We start from the raw sequence: 14691 nt of genomic DNA, 5'->3' as shown, positions 1-14691 counted from the left end.
GCAGGGGCAGGGACACATGCCCCTTAAAGGATTAACATCTAGCATATGATGTTCCAGATGTGCTGCCTGGAGTTACTGAGATCCAGTATGGGATGGAAACTATTTAACCCATTAACAATCAGGAAAGCTGGGAGTAAACCCCCAACCATGTTCTATAGGAGAGACAGCTTGTATAGCAGTTGTCAGGAGTAGTATCTGTCCTCTTGTCCCAAGAGCTATGCTAAAAAGGTTTGATCTCTTAAGACAACTTATTCTGGAAGTGAATGTAAGTGATCTAAGAAGTGATTAATTGCAAACATATTCAGAACTTACTTTTCCTTGGTGATGGCACTCATAGCTGGAGTGATCTCAAAGAAACAACTATCAGGTCAGCCCCAGACCACTGTGACATCTGCTGTAGCTGGGCAGTTTGACTCAAATTTTTGATAACTTAGCTGCCCCAGGATAGGGCACAACTATCTTACAAGTAAATACTTTCCTCAGCAAATGAACAGATTTTTTTTTGTCTTTTGGGACTGGCTAAGTTTGGATGAGAAGTGCAACACTGGGAAAGTCCATAATGGTCCGTCACAGTTTTGAGGGTCTATGTATTCAGCAACAGATCATATAAGAAAAGCCCTGTCCAAACAACCCCCATGAACCTGGCATCCAGAATAGATATCTAAGCTTTAGAGATAATAACCTCACCCATGTCATCAAGCACAGGCATAACCCTTATCCTATTCACCCTACTCCCAGTGTCAACACAATCAAAACCGCAGTAGGCCACAAGGAAGGTCATTCTTAAAGCTAAAGAAAGAGTTTGCATCACCTCCTATTTAAGGCTAGACTCAGAATAGAAAATGTTGCCAGGGCTGAATCACTAAGAATAAATGGAATAAGTAAGATGAGTAGCTGAGGGCCTTACATTTTGATGTCGTTGAAGAGGGCACTCTCTTGCCACATCAGTCAAGAGTTTTTGAGACATGCCTGGAGCCAAGGTGGCAAAATCATGTAAAGCTTGAAACTTATGGTGGATTGAAGAGTTCACAAAGGAGTTGGATGTTGATCAGTGACTTGCACCACTTTGTCAAGGTCTCGTAAATGGCATCCAACTTTCCATGGGTTGCAGAAGCAGAGTCTCAGGGCTTGCAGGCTACAATAAAGGCATCTTTTATGACTGACTCCAAAGAAAGGATGACAAATGGGTAATTTCCCTTTTTTCTTCAGAGTAACATTTAGCAATTTCAGGGACAATGAAATGGGTGCCAGAAGTCAGTCCATCAGAGAGAGCATGGGCCTCAAGGCTTCCACAAAAGATGAGTCATTGTGGGGTGCTATAAGGTGAAAATGTAGGATCGTCCTTGCCTGTCTCACAGACTAGGTCCTCAGACTGTTCATAGGAGCCTGAGAGAAGCAAGAGTTTATCACCAACCTCAAACTCCTGAAGCAAGCTTATGCATGATGTTGTGCAGGGATAAGTATGAAATAAACATACTCTGGCTGATAGGTAGCAGGCATTCACCAACTGGAAGTGTAAATGCCAAGAGCTGTGTATGGAGAAGAGAGACCTGCGTAGGGCACGAATCAAGCAATACCTCCTAATGGTGCAATCCTGTATCTGCACAAGTTCCCAACAAATAGCAAATATCTACTTGACGCCTAAGTTTTGAACAAAATGTCCCTGTTCAGATAACTTGGTGGACTCCCCTTGGCAAGGGTCAACCAAACCAAATGGGCTTAGGGGAAAGATTCAGGAAGGGGAGTCCTCAAGCCTGGATTCCCCTTCGCTCATGGCTTTTGTCATGCTTTGGCATCAGACTTATCAACATGTTCCATCCAAATGACCAGGGGTTAGGTGGTGCCTCTGCTCTCTGCCCTTCCTGTGTTCACATGGGTTTTCTGTGGATGCTCTACAGTTTTCACCTATATTCCAAAAACATGCAGTAGATGGACTAGTGATTTCTAAATTGTCCATAGCTGTGTGTGCATGCATGTGTGATATGGAAGAAAGGTCTCGTAATCTACTTCCATTTCTCCCCGGTACACTCTACAGATGGTGGTGGTTGATCATGCGGTTACTATAGACATTGACTGCTACTCATAAGTGTAGATGGATATTCCAAAATGGTGGGAAGCAGTTGTGCTCCCCTCTGGGTCCCTAGTAACCCACAAAAGCAGATGAATGGCATAGATTTGACTCCTTGCTAGTAGAACACCAGCTCAACACTGCTGGCAAAGGAAGGCTGTTTTAACACTGCACTTGCCTCCAGGAGAGAATGGTTGTAGCCCAACATCTGAGTTTTGGTCCTTGTGATGCTTGTCCAGCTGCATGGACAGGGGTTGTGGCCTGAACCCACCTGATGATTCCCCCAAGATGAAGTTTCAGTTATTGCCATCCTTCTGGAAAGCAAGCTATGTTTGGATCTTCTTTCCACGGATGAACTACTGACAGTTACGGCAGTGCTTTGCGTCATGTCCCTTTCCAAGAAAATACAAGCAATGCTGGTACAGATCTTGGCATTTAATTTGTTGGCCACACAGAAACTCTGCAGATCTGCTTCTAAACAACAAACATGGCAAATTTTAACAGATGTTTGGCAGGACTGATATCTGAACTGTGTGAGAGGCAGAAAAAAAAAACTGGTGGGCTCAGTGGTTAGGTACACACAATGTCAATGTGCATACTAGTAAGGGAATGCGCATGACCTGGAAAGCAAAAGCTTTTAAAAAAAGTGCCAAACTTCTTTAGAGGAATTGAATGTTCAGGTAGAAAAATTTTACTCAGTCTCAGGTCTATATTTTAATAAAGCTAAATCCAATTAGCTAGTGTTGAACAAAAATAATAAAATCTTAGTAGATGAAAATCATATAATTAGTAAACAAGTACCTACTCTAAATAACTTAGGTATTATTTTATGCAATAACCTAGAAGAAATACTACATATTAACTATAACAATATCATAAATTTCCTAAATATTTATATCATAAAATGGAATAAAATTAATCTGCACTTTGAAGACAGACTACAATTAATTTTCGGTAATAATATCATTTTTATTATCTACATAGCACAAGCTATTCCCAGGATTCCAGACAAACTTATACTAAAAAAAAAAAATAGAAGTTATGTTCTTACCATAACGTTCCATGTTAGTTGTTTTCTTCTCGCCTTCTTCTTGCTGGATGGGTTCGGAGCCGACCTTGGCTCCGACTCGGCCACTCTAAAAGCTCGAGAGTTGGTTCCACCGGCTCGAGGCTCCCCTTACATCCCACAATGCTAGGCGTGAGTTACCTCAGATCTCGTTTGTAAGCTAGGCCCAGCCTATAATAGTAGTAGAATAACTAGTAACAAGTCCACCTCTATAAACAAGGGAGAAGAGAAGGGTGACCTACATCCTGAACCAGGAAATATGCACAGCAGAGCATATACCTAAAGTAAAGAGGTGGTAGAAAGAGAGGTCACAATCAAAACTCCTCTAGATCTGTCCAGGCCAGGGGGAAGGAGGGTGGGACGCAAGAAGAAGGCGAGAAGAAGACAACTAACATGGAACGTTATGGTAAGAACATAACTTCTATATGTTAAGTTGTCTATCTCGCCTTCATTCTTGCTGGATGGGACCGCGTCCCTAGCACCTTGTCCCGGGTGGCCTAACGGAACAGACTCTTGAGAACAGTGGAACCAAAGTTAGCTCTATGCCTAGAAGCTAGATCCAATTTATAATGAGAAATGAAAGTGTGAGGAGTAGCCCAAGTAGCCGCTCATGAAATGGTGTCAATAGGCAGTCTGTCTTGGAAGGCTATAGAAGTAGCCAAAGCTCTGGTGGAATGGGCTTTAGGTTTGCTAGGCAGCTTTTGGTGTCTAATTTCGTAAACAAGGGAAATCAGAGATGTTAGCCATCTAGATAATGATACCTTTGAAACTGAAAGTCCTTTTCTGCCTACTGCATATGAGACAAACAGCTGGTCAGATTTTCTGAATTGTTTGGTTCTATCCAAATAGTACCTTAACTGACGATGAACATCTAGCCAATGCAATTTTTGTTCAGACCTGTTAGAATATTCTGGAAAAATACAGGAGGTCAATGCTTTGATTTAGGTTAGACAAGCTATCTTAGGTAAAAAAGACAGGTTGGTTCGTAACGATACCCTGTCCTTATGGAACAACAGATAAGGAGGTCGACAGCTGAGTGCATGAAGCTCTGAAACTCTTCTAGCTGAAGTAATAGCTACCAGAAAAAGCGTCTTCCATGATAGCAATTTTAAAGAACAGGAGGCTGCAGGTTCGAAAGGGGGTAGGATCAAAGAACTAAGAATTAAATTTAGGTTCCAAGGAGGAGGAGGATTTCTTAAAGGAGGTCTGAGTAGAAAAACTCCTTTCAAAAAAGCTTTGCAAAGCTTGTGGGACATTATGGCAGACTCTGAAATCCCCACATGAAAGTTTGAAATAGCTGCCAATTGAACTTTAAGAGTAGAAGGAGATGAACCTGCATGGAAGAGTTCAGCTAGAAAATCAAGGACCATTTGGATGGAGGCAGTGAAAGGATCTATGTCCTTTCCTTGAGCCCAATAGAAACGTTTCCACTTACTCAAATAAATCTTTCGAGTGGAAGATTTATGGGAAGCTATCAAAATATCTCGAACAGCGTGAGATATTTGAGGAAGCCTGGCTAAGGTTGGAACTGGAGGAACCAAGCAGTGAGGTTCAGGGAGGGAAGGGAGCGATGAAACTGACCCGACTGATGGATCAAAAGATCTGGAACTAGGTCCAGATGCCAAGGTCGCTCCAACAGAAATTGGTGTAGAAAGGGGAACCAAACCTGTCGAGGCCAGTAAGGAGCAATGAGGATCAACGAGGCCTTCTGAGCGATAGCTTTCTGTATCACTTGAGAGATTAGTGGGAAGGGAGGAAATGCATATAGAAGTCCCTGGGGCCAAACTTGGACTAGAGCATCTCTGCTGGGCTGGCCTGGTAGCGGGAATAGGGTGAAATAATCTTTGCACTTGCTGTTTTGGGGAGTAGCAAAAAGGTCGCAGCAAGGCTGACCCCACTTGAGAAATATTTTTTTCACAATAGAATCTTTCAGAGACCACTCGTGAGGCATGAGAATAGCTCTGCTCAACTTGTCCGCGATTTGATTGGACTTCCCGGGGATGTGCGTTGCTATCAGAAAACGCTGAGAAGAAATCGCCCATTGCCACAGTCTGAGTGCCTCTCGACATATGGGATAGGACCTGGTTCCACCTTGTTTGTTGATATACCACACTACAGACATGTTGTCTGTCTGGATTGCTATCGTTCCCAAGGGAAGAGAGTCTTGAAGGGCTTGCAATGCTAAAAGCACTGCTCTCATCTCTAGAACATTTATGTGCAAGTGGCATTCGTTTGGTTGCCATGTGCCCTGGACAGTTCTGCCCTGATAATGCCCCCCCCACCCGATCAGGGAGGCGTCCGTTGTCAGAGTAGCAACCGGACGAGGAGGAGGAACAAACGGTCTTCCCAAGAAGAGCCGAGGGGAAGACATCCACCACTGAAGATGATTCCTGCATGTTTGCGTAATCATAATGGTGTGGGACATCGGAAGTTGCTGGTATGACCATTGTGTGAAGAGCATCCATTGAAGGAGTCTCATGTGGAATCTGGCTAATGGAAGCAGAGGTATGGCAGCCGCCATAATACCTAATACTTTCAGAACTAATCTGGCTTTGACTCTGTTGCTGGCGAAGAGGAGCAAGACCAGTTTGTATATGTCTGTTATTCTCTGATCTGTTAGCCTCGCAAACATGTTGACTGTGTCTAGATTTGCGCCTATGAATGTAATAACACGACAAGGCAACAAAACAGACTTTTCGCAATTTATTGAAATGCCTAAGTTTTGACAAATGCGAAAGGTGTAGTCCCTGGCCATTAGAAGAAGATGCCTGGTGGGAGCTGTGAGGAGCCAGTCGTCCAGATATGGAAACACCTGGAATCCTTGATGTCTCAGGTGAGAAGCTACCACTGCCATGCATTTGGTAAACACCGGGGCAGTGGTGAGTCCAAAGGGCAGGGCTCTGAATTGAAAATGACTGGTTCCCAGCCTGAAGCGGAGGAATCTTCTGGAGCATCTGTTCATTTTTATATGATAGTACGCATCCTGAAGGTCTATAGAGCACATCCAGTTGTCCTTTCCCAATAGGGGAAGGATGGACTGCAGCGTGACCATCCGAAATTTTGTTTTCTTGACAGACTTGTTCAAGATACTGAGATCCAAAATTGGTCTCCAGTCCCCTGTTTTCTTTGGAACTAAAAAGAACCTGGAGTAGATTCCGGATCCTTACTGGTCTGCTGGAACTGGCTGAATTGCTCTTTTTGCAAGCAGCTTTGAGATTTCCAAAGTTGCAAGATCCCTTTGAGCGGGTGGAACATCTGGAAGGGATTTTTTTGATTGGTTTGGAATGCGAATGAAGGGAATGGAATAGCCTTCGGAAATGATGGACTGTACCCACTTGTCTTGAGTTAGGGATAGCCAGGCTTCTGGGTACAGTGACAATCTTCCCCCGACTGCCTCCAAAGGTGGACAGTCGGGCAATACCTCAGGGATGCTGAAAAGGCTTATCGGAAAAAGTTTCTCGATTGCCTTGGTTCTGCGGACCCCCTCTGCCTCTAGGGCGACATCTACCATTATTGTTCCCTCCTCTGCCTCTGGAGGGAAAACGACTCTGTGCGTCAGGCAAATTCCCTTGAGATTGTTTGCGGAACCACATTTTCCCACTTTTCTGGCCTTTGGGGTAAGGTCTAGAAGGAGTAGAAAAACGCACTCCGACGGCAGATAGGGTTTTGCCATCCGTCTCGCACCTAGTCAAGGTTTCTTGCACCTGAGGACCAAAAAGAGATGATCCATCAAACAGGAATTGGTGAAAGACGTTTTAAAGGGGTCCGCAAAATTGCATAGTCGCATCCAGGCATGCCGACGTAAGGCGACACCTGTCCCTGCGGCTCTGCTCGCTCCATCAGCCGCATGGAAAGGAGGCGCATGGAGGAGTTAGCTATAGAATTCAGGGTAGCCAGCTGAGTGTTCATCTTGTCCTGGAAACCCGCAGCTGTAGGATCCTTCAACATGTCACTCGCTTCTTTGATCAAGTCTCTTTGAAGACGAGTAAAATGGCATAGGTAATTCAGCGAACACATTGCAAAGGTCGCTGATGAGAACATCCGCTTCCTGTACCTGTCCATAGACCTAGATTCCTTGTTAGGTGGATGGACAGGCACTGAAGGATCAGCTAGTTCCTTCTTAGTGGCAGCAGCTACCACCATAGCATCCACAGAAACACCTTTTGTGAGAAACTGCTTGTCAGTTGGTGCTGTTATAAATTTGGAAGGTCTCCTGGGGGTAGGGTCCACTGAATCAGGAGCCGTCCATGCCTTCTTTGCAACCACCTGCATGAGGGGATCAAAGGGGGGGGACACCCAGGAGGTGGAAGGGCGAGAGCCAAATGCCTCAAGATACACAGATTCATCCTCCGAAGGGTTAAGGGCTGGCCAATTTCCCCTCTGTTTCAGGATCTCTAGAATGTCTGCGAAAGAGACATCTTCAGAAGGGGAACGTGGGGAACCCTCGGAATCCTCTAAATCTGTGTCAGAGGTGACAGACTCAGGTGAGTCTATGTGCTTCCTCTTACACTGTCTCTTCCTAGGGGGCTCCTCTGCCAACTCAGGGGAGGCCTCGGAAGAGGATGAGATCCCCACAGGGGATTCTTGAGGAGCTGGCTCTCTGCGGTCCGGGATGAGGGAGTGAGTCGACATAACCAAAGGCACCGAAGAGGGAGGGGCGGACGGAGCCGACTGTGGAGTCAAACAAGGTTCCAACACACTCCGCATGACCTCGAACGCACCCCTGTCAGGCAGAGCCAGAGGTCCCCGCTCCGAGAAGCTAAGAACCTCCCTCGGCGCCGACAGTGATGGTTCCGAGGCCGATGTCGGAGCTGAACTCACCAGCGCCGAAGCACCGAGAGGGAGAGGGGGGTCGGACAAGGGTCCGATGCCACTCACCCCTCGAGCCGACGAGGGAAGCCCGGCGCCGAGATTCCTCAAGAGAAGAAATCGGAGCCGACGACGGAGCCGAAGACAATTGTATCGGCTCCGACGCTACCACAGACTCGGTTCCGAGACGCCCCGGCTCCGAGCTCAAAGGAGTCGGAGGAGGAATATTTAATGGAACAAGTTGAGGCATCGACTGATGAGTCGGACTCTGGAGCATTTGGGCCAGTGCCTCGGACTTCAAAAGTCTACTCACTACCCTCTGGAGGTCGTGATCTGAGAGCCTCGATGACCTGGAGGAGTGAGATCTATGGCTCCGTTCAGACAGCAGGGGAGACGCTGGAGCCGAATGAACGGAGCCAAGGGACGGTGACCTCGATCTCTTTCTAGATGTCGGCTCCGATGGTATGATCGGAGCCGACCTAGGAATCTCTAATGCCTCGGCTCCGGCCGGAGCCGAGGAAACCACAGGTACTGCAGGCAAAGACTCATCGGCTCCAGCCGGAGCCGATGAAGCAGTAGGCTTCGAAGCCTTAGGCCTCGACTCTGAAGCTGGAGCCGAGGTCTTTGAAGCCTTAGAAGGTTTCCCCGATGACACAGAAAGGGAACCTTCAGGCTTAATTAAACCCCTTAAAATGAGTTTATTCTTTCTTTCCTGCAGGACTCTAGGGCTGAAGCCATGGCATACAGCACAAGAGTCCTGCAGGTGTAAAGGTCCCAGGCAATACACACAAGAAGTGTGACCGTCTGTCAGAGACATTTTCTGACAGCACGAGTCACACTTCTTGAAGCCTGAGACCTTTGTATCCTTGGACATACTCAAGGAACCGAAGTGTAATCACACACAGAAAAACACACACACACAGATTACACTGAAGGGAATTATTTAAACTAAGGCAAGTTAAAGTAAAATTCCCTAATCAAACACATACACACCCTAAGGATAGGGAAGGAAGGGCCCGAAGGCCTTAGGGAAAGAACTATAAGTTCTTTGGAAAAAAGAGAGTTGGATAAAGGGTAGAAGGGAATATATCCACTACACTAAGGGAAAAAATAAAAACTATACTAAGCTAGCTTGAATTTAAAGAATTTAAACTAGTCTAACTTTCACTAACCTGGAGCCGGTAGAAAACACACCTCGAAAGCTGTAGCAGCAAACGAGATCTGAGGTAACTCACGCCTAGCATTGTGGGATATAAGGGGAGCCTCGAGCCGGTGGAACCAACTCTTGAGCTTTTAGAGTGGCCGAGTCGGAGCCGAGGTCGGCTCCGAACCCATCCAGCAAGAATGAAGGCGAGATAGACAACTTAACATCTCATGTTTATTAAAATTCCTTTGGTATCCTAATAGAAACAGAATAGTTATCTCACATCATATCAGACCCTGGGAACAAGGAGGAATTAATTTTCCAGATGTAGAAACTTACATTAGAGCTTCCATCTTAAGGATTGTCATCAATTGGATAAGATCCTAGTTACTCCTCCAATTGGAAAAAATGACTTATTATTCTTTTGAATGAAAATTCTTTGATAAAAAGTGCTATGTTAGACAGATATTATAATATACCTTGGCATATTTTATGTATATGTATCCAATATAACAGAACAAAACTAACTAATTTGACTTTTATAAATTATATCTTTAACATATTTAAAAAATGTATTATGTCCAATCCAGACTTAAAGATTTGGATGAATATTCTAACTCCTTTTAGCTCTACAAAGGGTTTTCTAAACAAAATACATAGAAATGTTTTCATTTTATGGGAAACTAAAAATTATTTGTTGGCACCACTGTATTAAATATTTAAAACTAATGGATAGTCAACTAATAGCCAATACTTATAATTTATCCTCTCCTGACTGGTTATTATTTCAAAATATAACACTTTACACGTCTGATTTGTGTAGAACAATTAGTAGTTCTCCTTTTAAAGATATGCCAAACTTCATAAAATTTATATATGAAATCATATATGATAAACTCAATTGGAAAAACACAATTGCAAATATATATAAATTATTAATAAATATTAAAGTTAAACCTAACCAAAATTATTAGAATTTTATTACTAAAGGGCACTCTAGCAATCTAACTCCAGAAAACAAAACTAATCTTTTGTACTCTGTTAAACTAACAGCTAACACTCAATTCTGGAGAATATATACTTGGAAATTTCTGCACAGATAATTCTATACAATTGGAAGTAAACAAAACAGGTGTTGTAGGCAATCACAAAAACAATAACACACCTTCAAGAGCTGATTTTTTGTAAAGCTATTTATGTCATATTTTTGCTGACATTCTGTCCTCAGTAATAGATTGTAAAGTGCAATCCACACTTGCCCATCCAATTTGGTCATTTTAAGACGATCTTCTGAAGTCACTGTATGCCACCTGCCATCTGAATACTTCTGTAACTGCCCTATGACAGAATGAGATAGAAATAAAGTCTATTTAATAGTAAAACTATTATTCTGCTCTACAGCTATGTCAAATGATCTGGAAATAAATAACCGAAATATGGAATAAAAAACAAGTTTAAAGCATACACTAAGCTATGGCATCAAATATGGTGAGGTAAAGTGCATATTTTTTATGACCATCACTGTGCATAAGCCAACCTTCTTGTCTTGTGAAAAGTGTTAGTGCGTTGAAGAGTGTGTGTGTATGTGTGTGTGTGTGTGTATGTGTGTGTGTGTGTGTGTGTGTGTGTGTGTGTGTGTGTGTGTGTGTGTGTGTGTGTGTGTGTGTGTGTGTGTGCGTGTAAGGGAACCCGTAGGATTTTTTGCAGGGGGGTGCAAACACAGAGCCCGCCCATGCAGTCCCCCCCCCCCGCAGCCATTCTAGTGTCCCATTACTTGGATATTTCTCCCCATTTGTCATAGACACTGTTCAAATCTCTCAGCGTGCATACTGTTTTATGGTTTACTTCTACAGTGATTACAGATATTTGGACTTCATTTACAACTTTTATAGCACAAATACTGATAGACATTTACTAAACCTAAACAAAGCAATAGTCTTACAATGAAAACAGACTTAGCATTAAAACTTCTCTACCTTTGAAACCCACATTCAAAGAAAATGCATCTGGCCATTGGCAGGGTAAGTTTACCTTTGGGCGGTTTTCAAATTATAGGCTCCTTGCACACATTTTTAGAACCATGCAAATGTTCTTTGATTCACCTTCCTGACTGTATTAATTATACTATATAATAATTGAATTATACCCCTTCTATAATACAGCACCACTTGTTAGAGTGTGTTTTAAATTTATAGTTCTGAATATTTTTTCCTTTAAACAATGAAACAAATCATATGAACCAATAATGACAACCTGCCCAATTCAGAACATTTCAACCATAAAGGGCCACTCAAACTTCTGTCATACAATCCACCAATATCAATCAATATGCAGAATCTCTGCAGAAGTAAAAGTCATCTGAATAATTCCACATTAAAGAGATTTGAAACCAATGAAGAGGTTGTTGCTAGAAAACAACTTTATATTTCAGTGTTCCATTTACAAATTTAGTGCCTGTTGCCCTTGAAGAATAAATCGCCTATGTTACATTAAAAGAAATGGTAAGCTGGTATATTGCAATAGGAAATGTGTGGCAAGCTGAAAAACAGGTTCATAGTTATTAGGTGTCTCATCCAAAGGAGGACATACTAAGAACTGCAGTACCATACCCCCTTAAAATACAAATGTACATGCTGTAGGAATAGAATGTACAGCCCTTTGCATCAAGACGCAAGTATGCTACCTGCTGTGCTAACACTGCTTTAAAATTCTATACCACAATAATGATACTATTTGCTAAACAGTTGCACATTTTAAGCAGACTTAGCATGAGCAGCAGTAACCTTTGCTTCCCTTGAAGCTCACAATTGCTTGAAAATGCACTTGAAAATAAATTCTACCTGCTAGATCTAACTAGGGCATTTTCTCTCTCTCTCTCTGACTGTCTGTACCTCTCTCTCTCTCTCACACACACACACACACACACACACACACACACACACACACACACACATCTCAACTTCTTAGTGCAAGAAATCTGGACAAAGCCTAAAATAAATAGGGTCAGTGAAATTATAAATATTGCTCTAATGAACTTATAAAATTTCTGGAATACCAGGATTTGTATTAATATGCATTTTTCTAAAGGATATGACACCTAACACTCAAAATGTCTGTCACTATTTAGCAACTGCAATCCTTTTTAGGTGGAATATAGCTGAGGGGTATACTACCTTCCTCTTATACTTACACACACACACACACACACACACACACACACACACACACACACACGCACACACACACCTTACCTGTCAATCTCTTAGCACAAGTAATCTGGACAAAGCCAGTTATAATGTTGGGGACAAAGGCCCTAAACTAGGGACACATTTAGAAAGTTGCTAGAATAAAAGACTGCGTTAGAATGCATTTTCTGAAAGATACGAAGTCTGAAACTGAAATGCATGTAATTATTTAACTTTAATCTTTAGCTCATCAAAAAAAAAATACAGAATTTTCATGAGGAATAGACCAAAAATGTAAAGCAATAATCTGGACATTCTGTGAAAATCTGTACAGTTGAGAGGTATGGGTCACACATATAAATCCCACCTCCTTAGAAAGTGGATAGAACAAATCTTTTGGGTTTCTAATACTGTGACAGGAATATACCCCATTCCTAAGTCAAAGTACAATGAAAGTTCATGAAATCAGTACTGTTTCAATCTTTGATGTCAGCCAAAAGTGCTCTTCTCAGCACCCCCAATGTGCCCAGTAATGACTCCTCCTGCAATTCGTAAGGCGTTACATGCATCTAAATATGACTGTAAATTATTTTTAGAAAACCTGTTGCTCCTACTACTACTGGAACTGTGCATCTTTCTTCCACATTGCTCTCATTTCTGCCTGCAAATTCTGTTCAAAACTACACATTTAAAGCATATTCTACCAAGAGGTACTATATTATACAAGGAATATAATTTAACACAATCAGAAAGGTGAATCAAAGAACCGCATACATGTATGCATGGCACTAAAATATGTAAGGAGCCTATGGTTTCAAAACAGCCCAGAAGTAAGCGTAGCCCTCCACCGGTTAGATGCAAAATGAATGTGGGTTTTCATGCCATTTCAATGAATGTGAGTTTCAAGGACAGAGAAGTTTACTACTCACGCTAAGTCTATTTTCATTGCAAGACAGTATTGTTTGTTTAGCAAATGGCTCAGTGTTTGTCCGAAACTCAAGTGTCTATCATTATTTAAGTTTTACAGTCCTCATAAATTTGCCAGAAAATCACACATGAGGAAGAGACCAAAAATAGGAGACAAAATCAGGGACAGTCAAACATATGCTCTGAGATCTACACCTCTTAGGGCAAGAATCTGTAGAAAGTGTGAAATGCTCAAAATCATGGGCAAATTTAAAAGCAATGTATGAAGGTAAAAAAAATAAAAGGAAATACCAAAGGGCTTTGGCTGACTACGTTTAAGATGACTGCAAGCAGGGAGCAGTTATTGAATCCCCATATGACTTAACAATCATGTAGGAAGGTTTATCCCAAACAATAACTGGTGCCAGAATCATGAATTGAAATGAAACTCCAAAAAATACTTCATCATATCCTTTGGGAAGTCATCTACTCCAGGGAACTGCCAAATTGACAATGCCCCCTGAGAACGCTTTGGCATTTTGGAATTTGTGTGTACAGTGAACATTTGACGAACATGTGACCAGAGTCATAAGAAAGTCTTTCTATATTGCACAGCTTATAAACAAATTGATTGCGACTAGATCTAGAGATGTTATTGCCCCCCTTTACAAAGCCCTCATTTGGTCAATCATTTTATATAATGCCCACGTTGGCATGTATCTGTCCAGACCCATGCAACAATTGGAATATCCACAGAGACACCTTATTAAAATGATACAATTCCTAATTAATAGGTCTTACAAGATTTATCACTATACTCAGTACCCTACAGAGTGCTTAGAGGTGATGTGTCTGGCATACAAGGCATCCTCTGACCTAATATAGATGGACCTACTGAATATCAGCAAGTCAAATTGCATCAGAAATACTCAGTCCAGGTATCTAAACTGAATTGGAGAGATGTATACATATATATATATATATATATATATATATATATATATATATATATATAAAATCATAAAGGCTACTACCAGTGTTCCAGAAAAGAGCATCCATTCAAGTAAAACAAAGCTCATCCCTGTCCATATTCAAATGAAACTTGGATCTAAGGATGGGGAATACAAAATGTACACCATGATTGCACCTCAACATCGTGCCAGTAATGGATAGAGGCAGTTCCTAAATGCTGCATCCCTTACATGGCTCCCCTCAAATTATCTATGGTATGATCAAAGTTATTCTCACTAGGGCTAATGTAATATATAATTATCAGCCATGTAATTCAGGGAAGTAGTCAACATCTTGCTGTGTACTATTGCCTAAGAATTCTATTCTTGCCAGCACTTTCACCTCACCTCACTACGGTTCTGACTGGGGCCACGGCTGGGCCCTGGAACAAATAAAATACTGTAACAAACTTAATAAAACCATGTAATAATATGTAAATATTTTATTTTACACTGGCTCATATAGCTCAGTCAGACTTCGTGACAGCATAAACATAAATCCC

At 42.1% G+C, this 14691-nt stretch overlaps 1 protein-coding gene across 1 annotated transcript in view; it reads right to left on the bottom strand.

The window, feature by feature from the left end:
- The window catches only part of ZMYND10 (zinc finger MYND-type containing 10), a 1873846-nt gene that overhangs the window by 853604 nt on the left and 1005551 nt on the right, over positions 1 to 14691 (bottom strand). Inside the window, exon 8 of the mRNA XM_044078166.1 lies at positions 10253 to 10425. Coding sequence (XP_043934101.1) covers positions 10253 to 10425 — 173 coding nt within the window. The remainder of the gene's footprint in view (positions 1 to 10252; positions 10426 to 14691) is intronic.

Source organism: Protopterus annectens, chromosome 7.part0, assembly GCF_019279795.1.
Source record: "Protopterus annectens isolate FY-2018-M chromosome 7.part0, PAN1.0, whole genome shotgun sequence".
Classification (NCBI taxonomy): domain Eukaryota; kingdom Metazoa; phylum Chordata; order Ceratodontiformes; family Protopteridae; genus Protopterus; species Protopterus annectens.
Note: the sequence above shows the minus strand (reverse complement) of the source record. Positions and strands in the feature narration are given on the sequence as shown.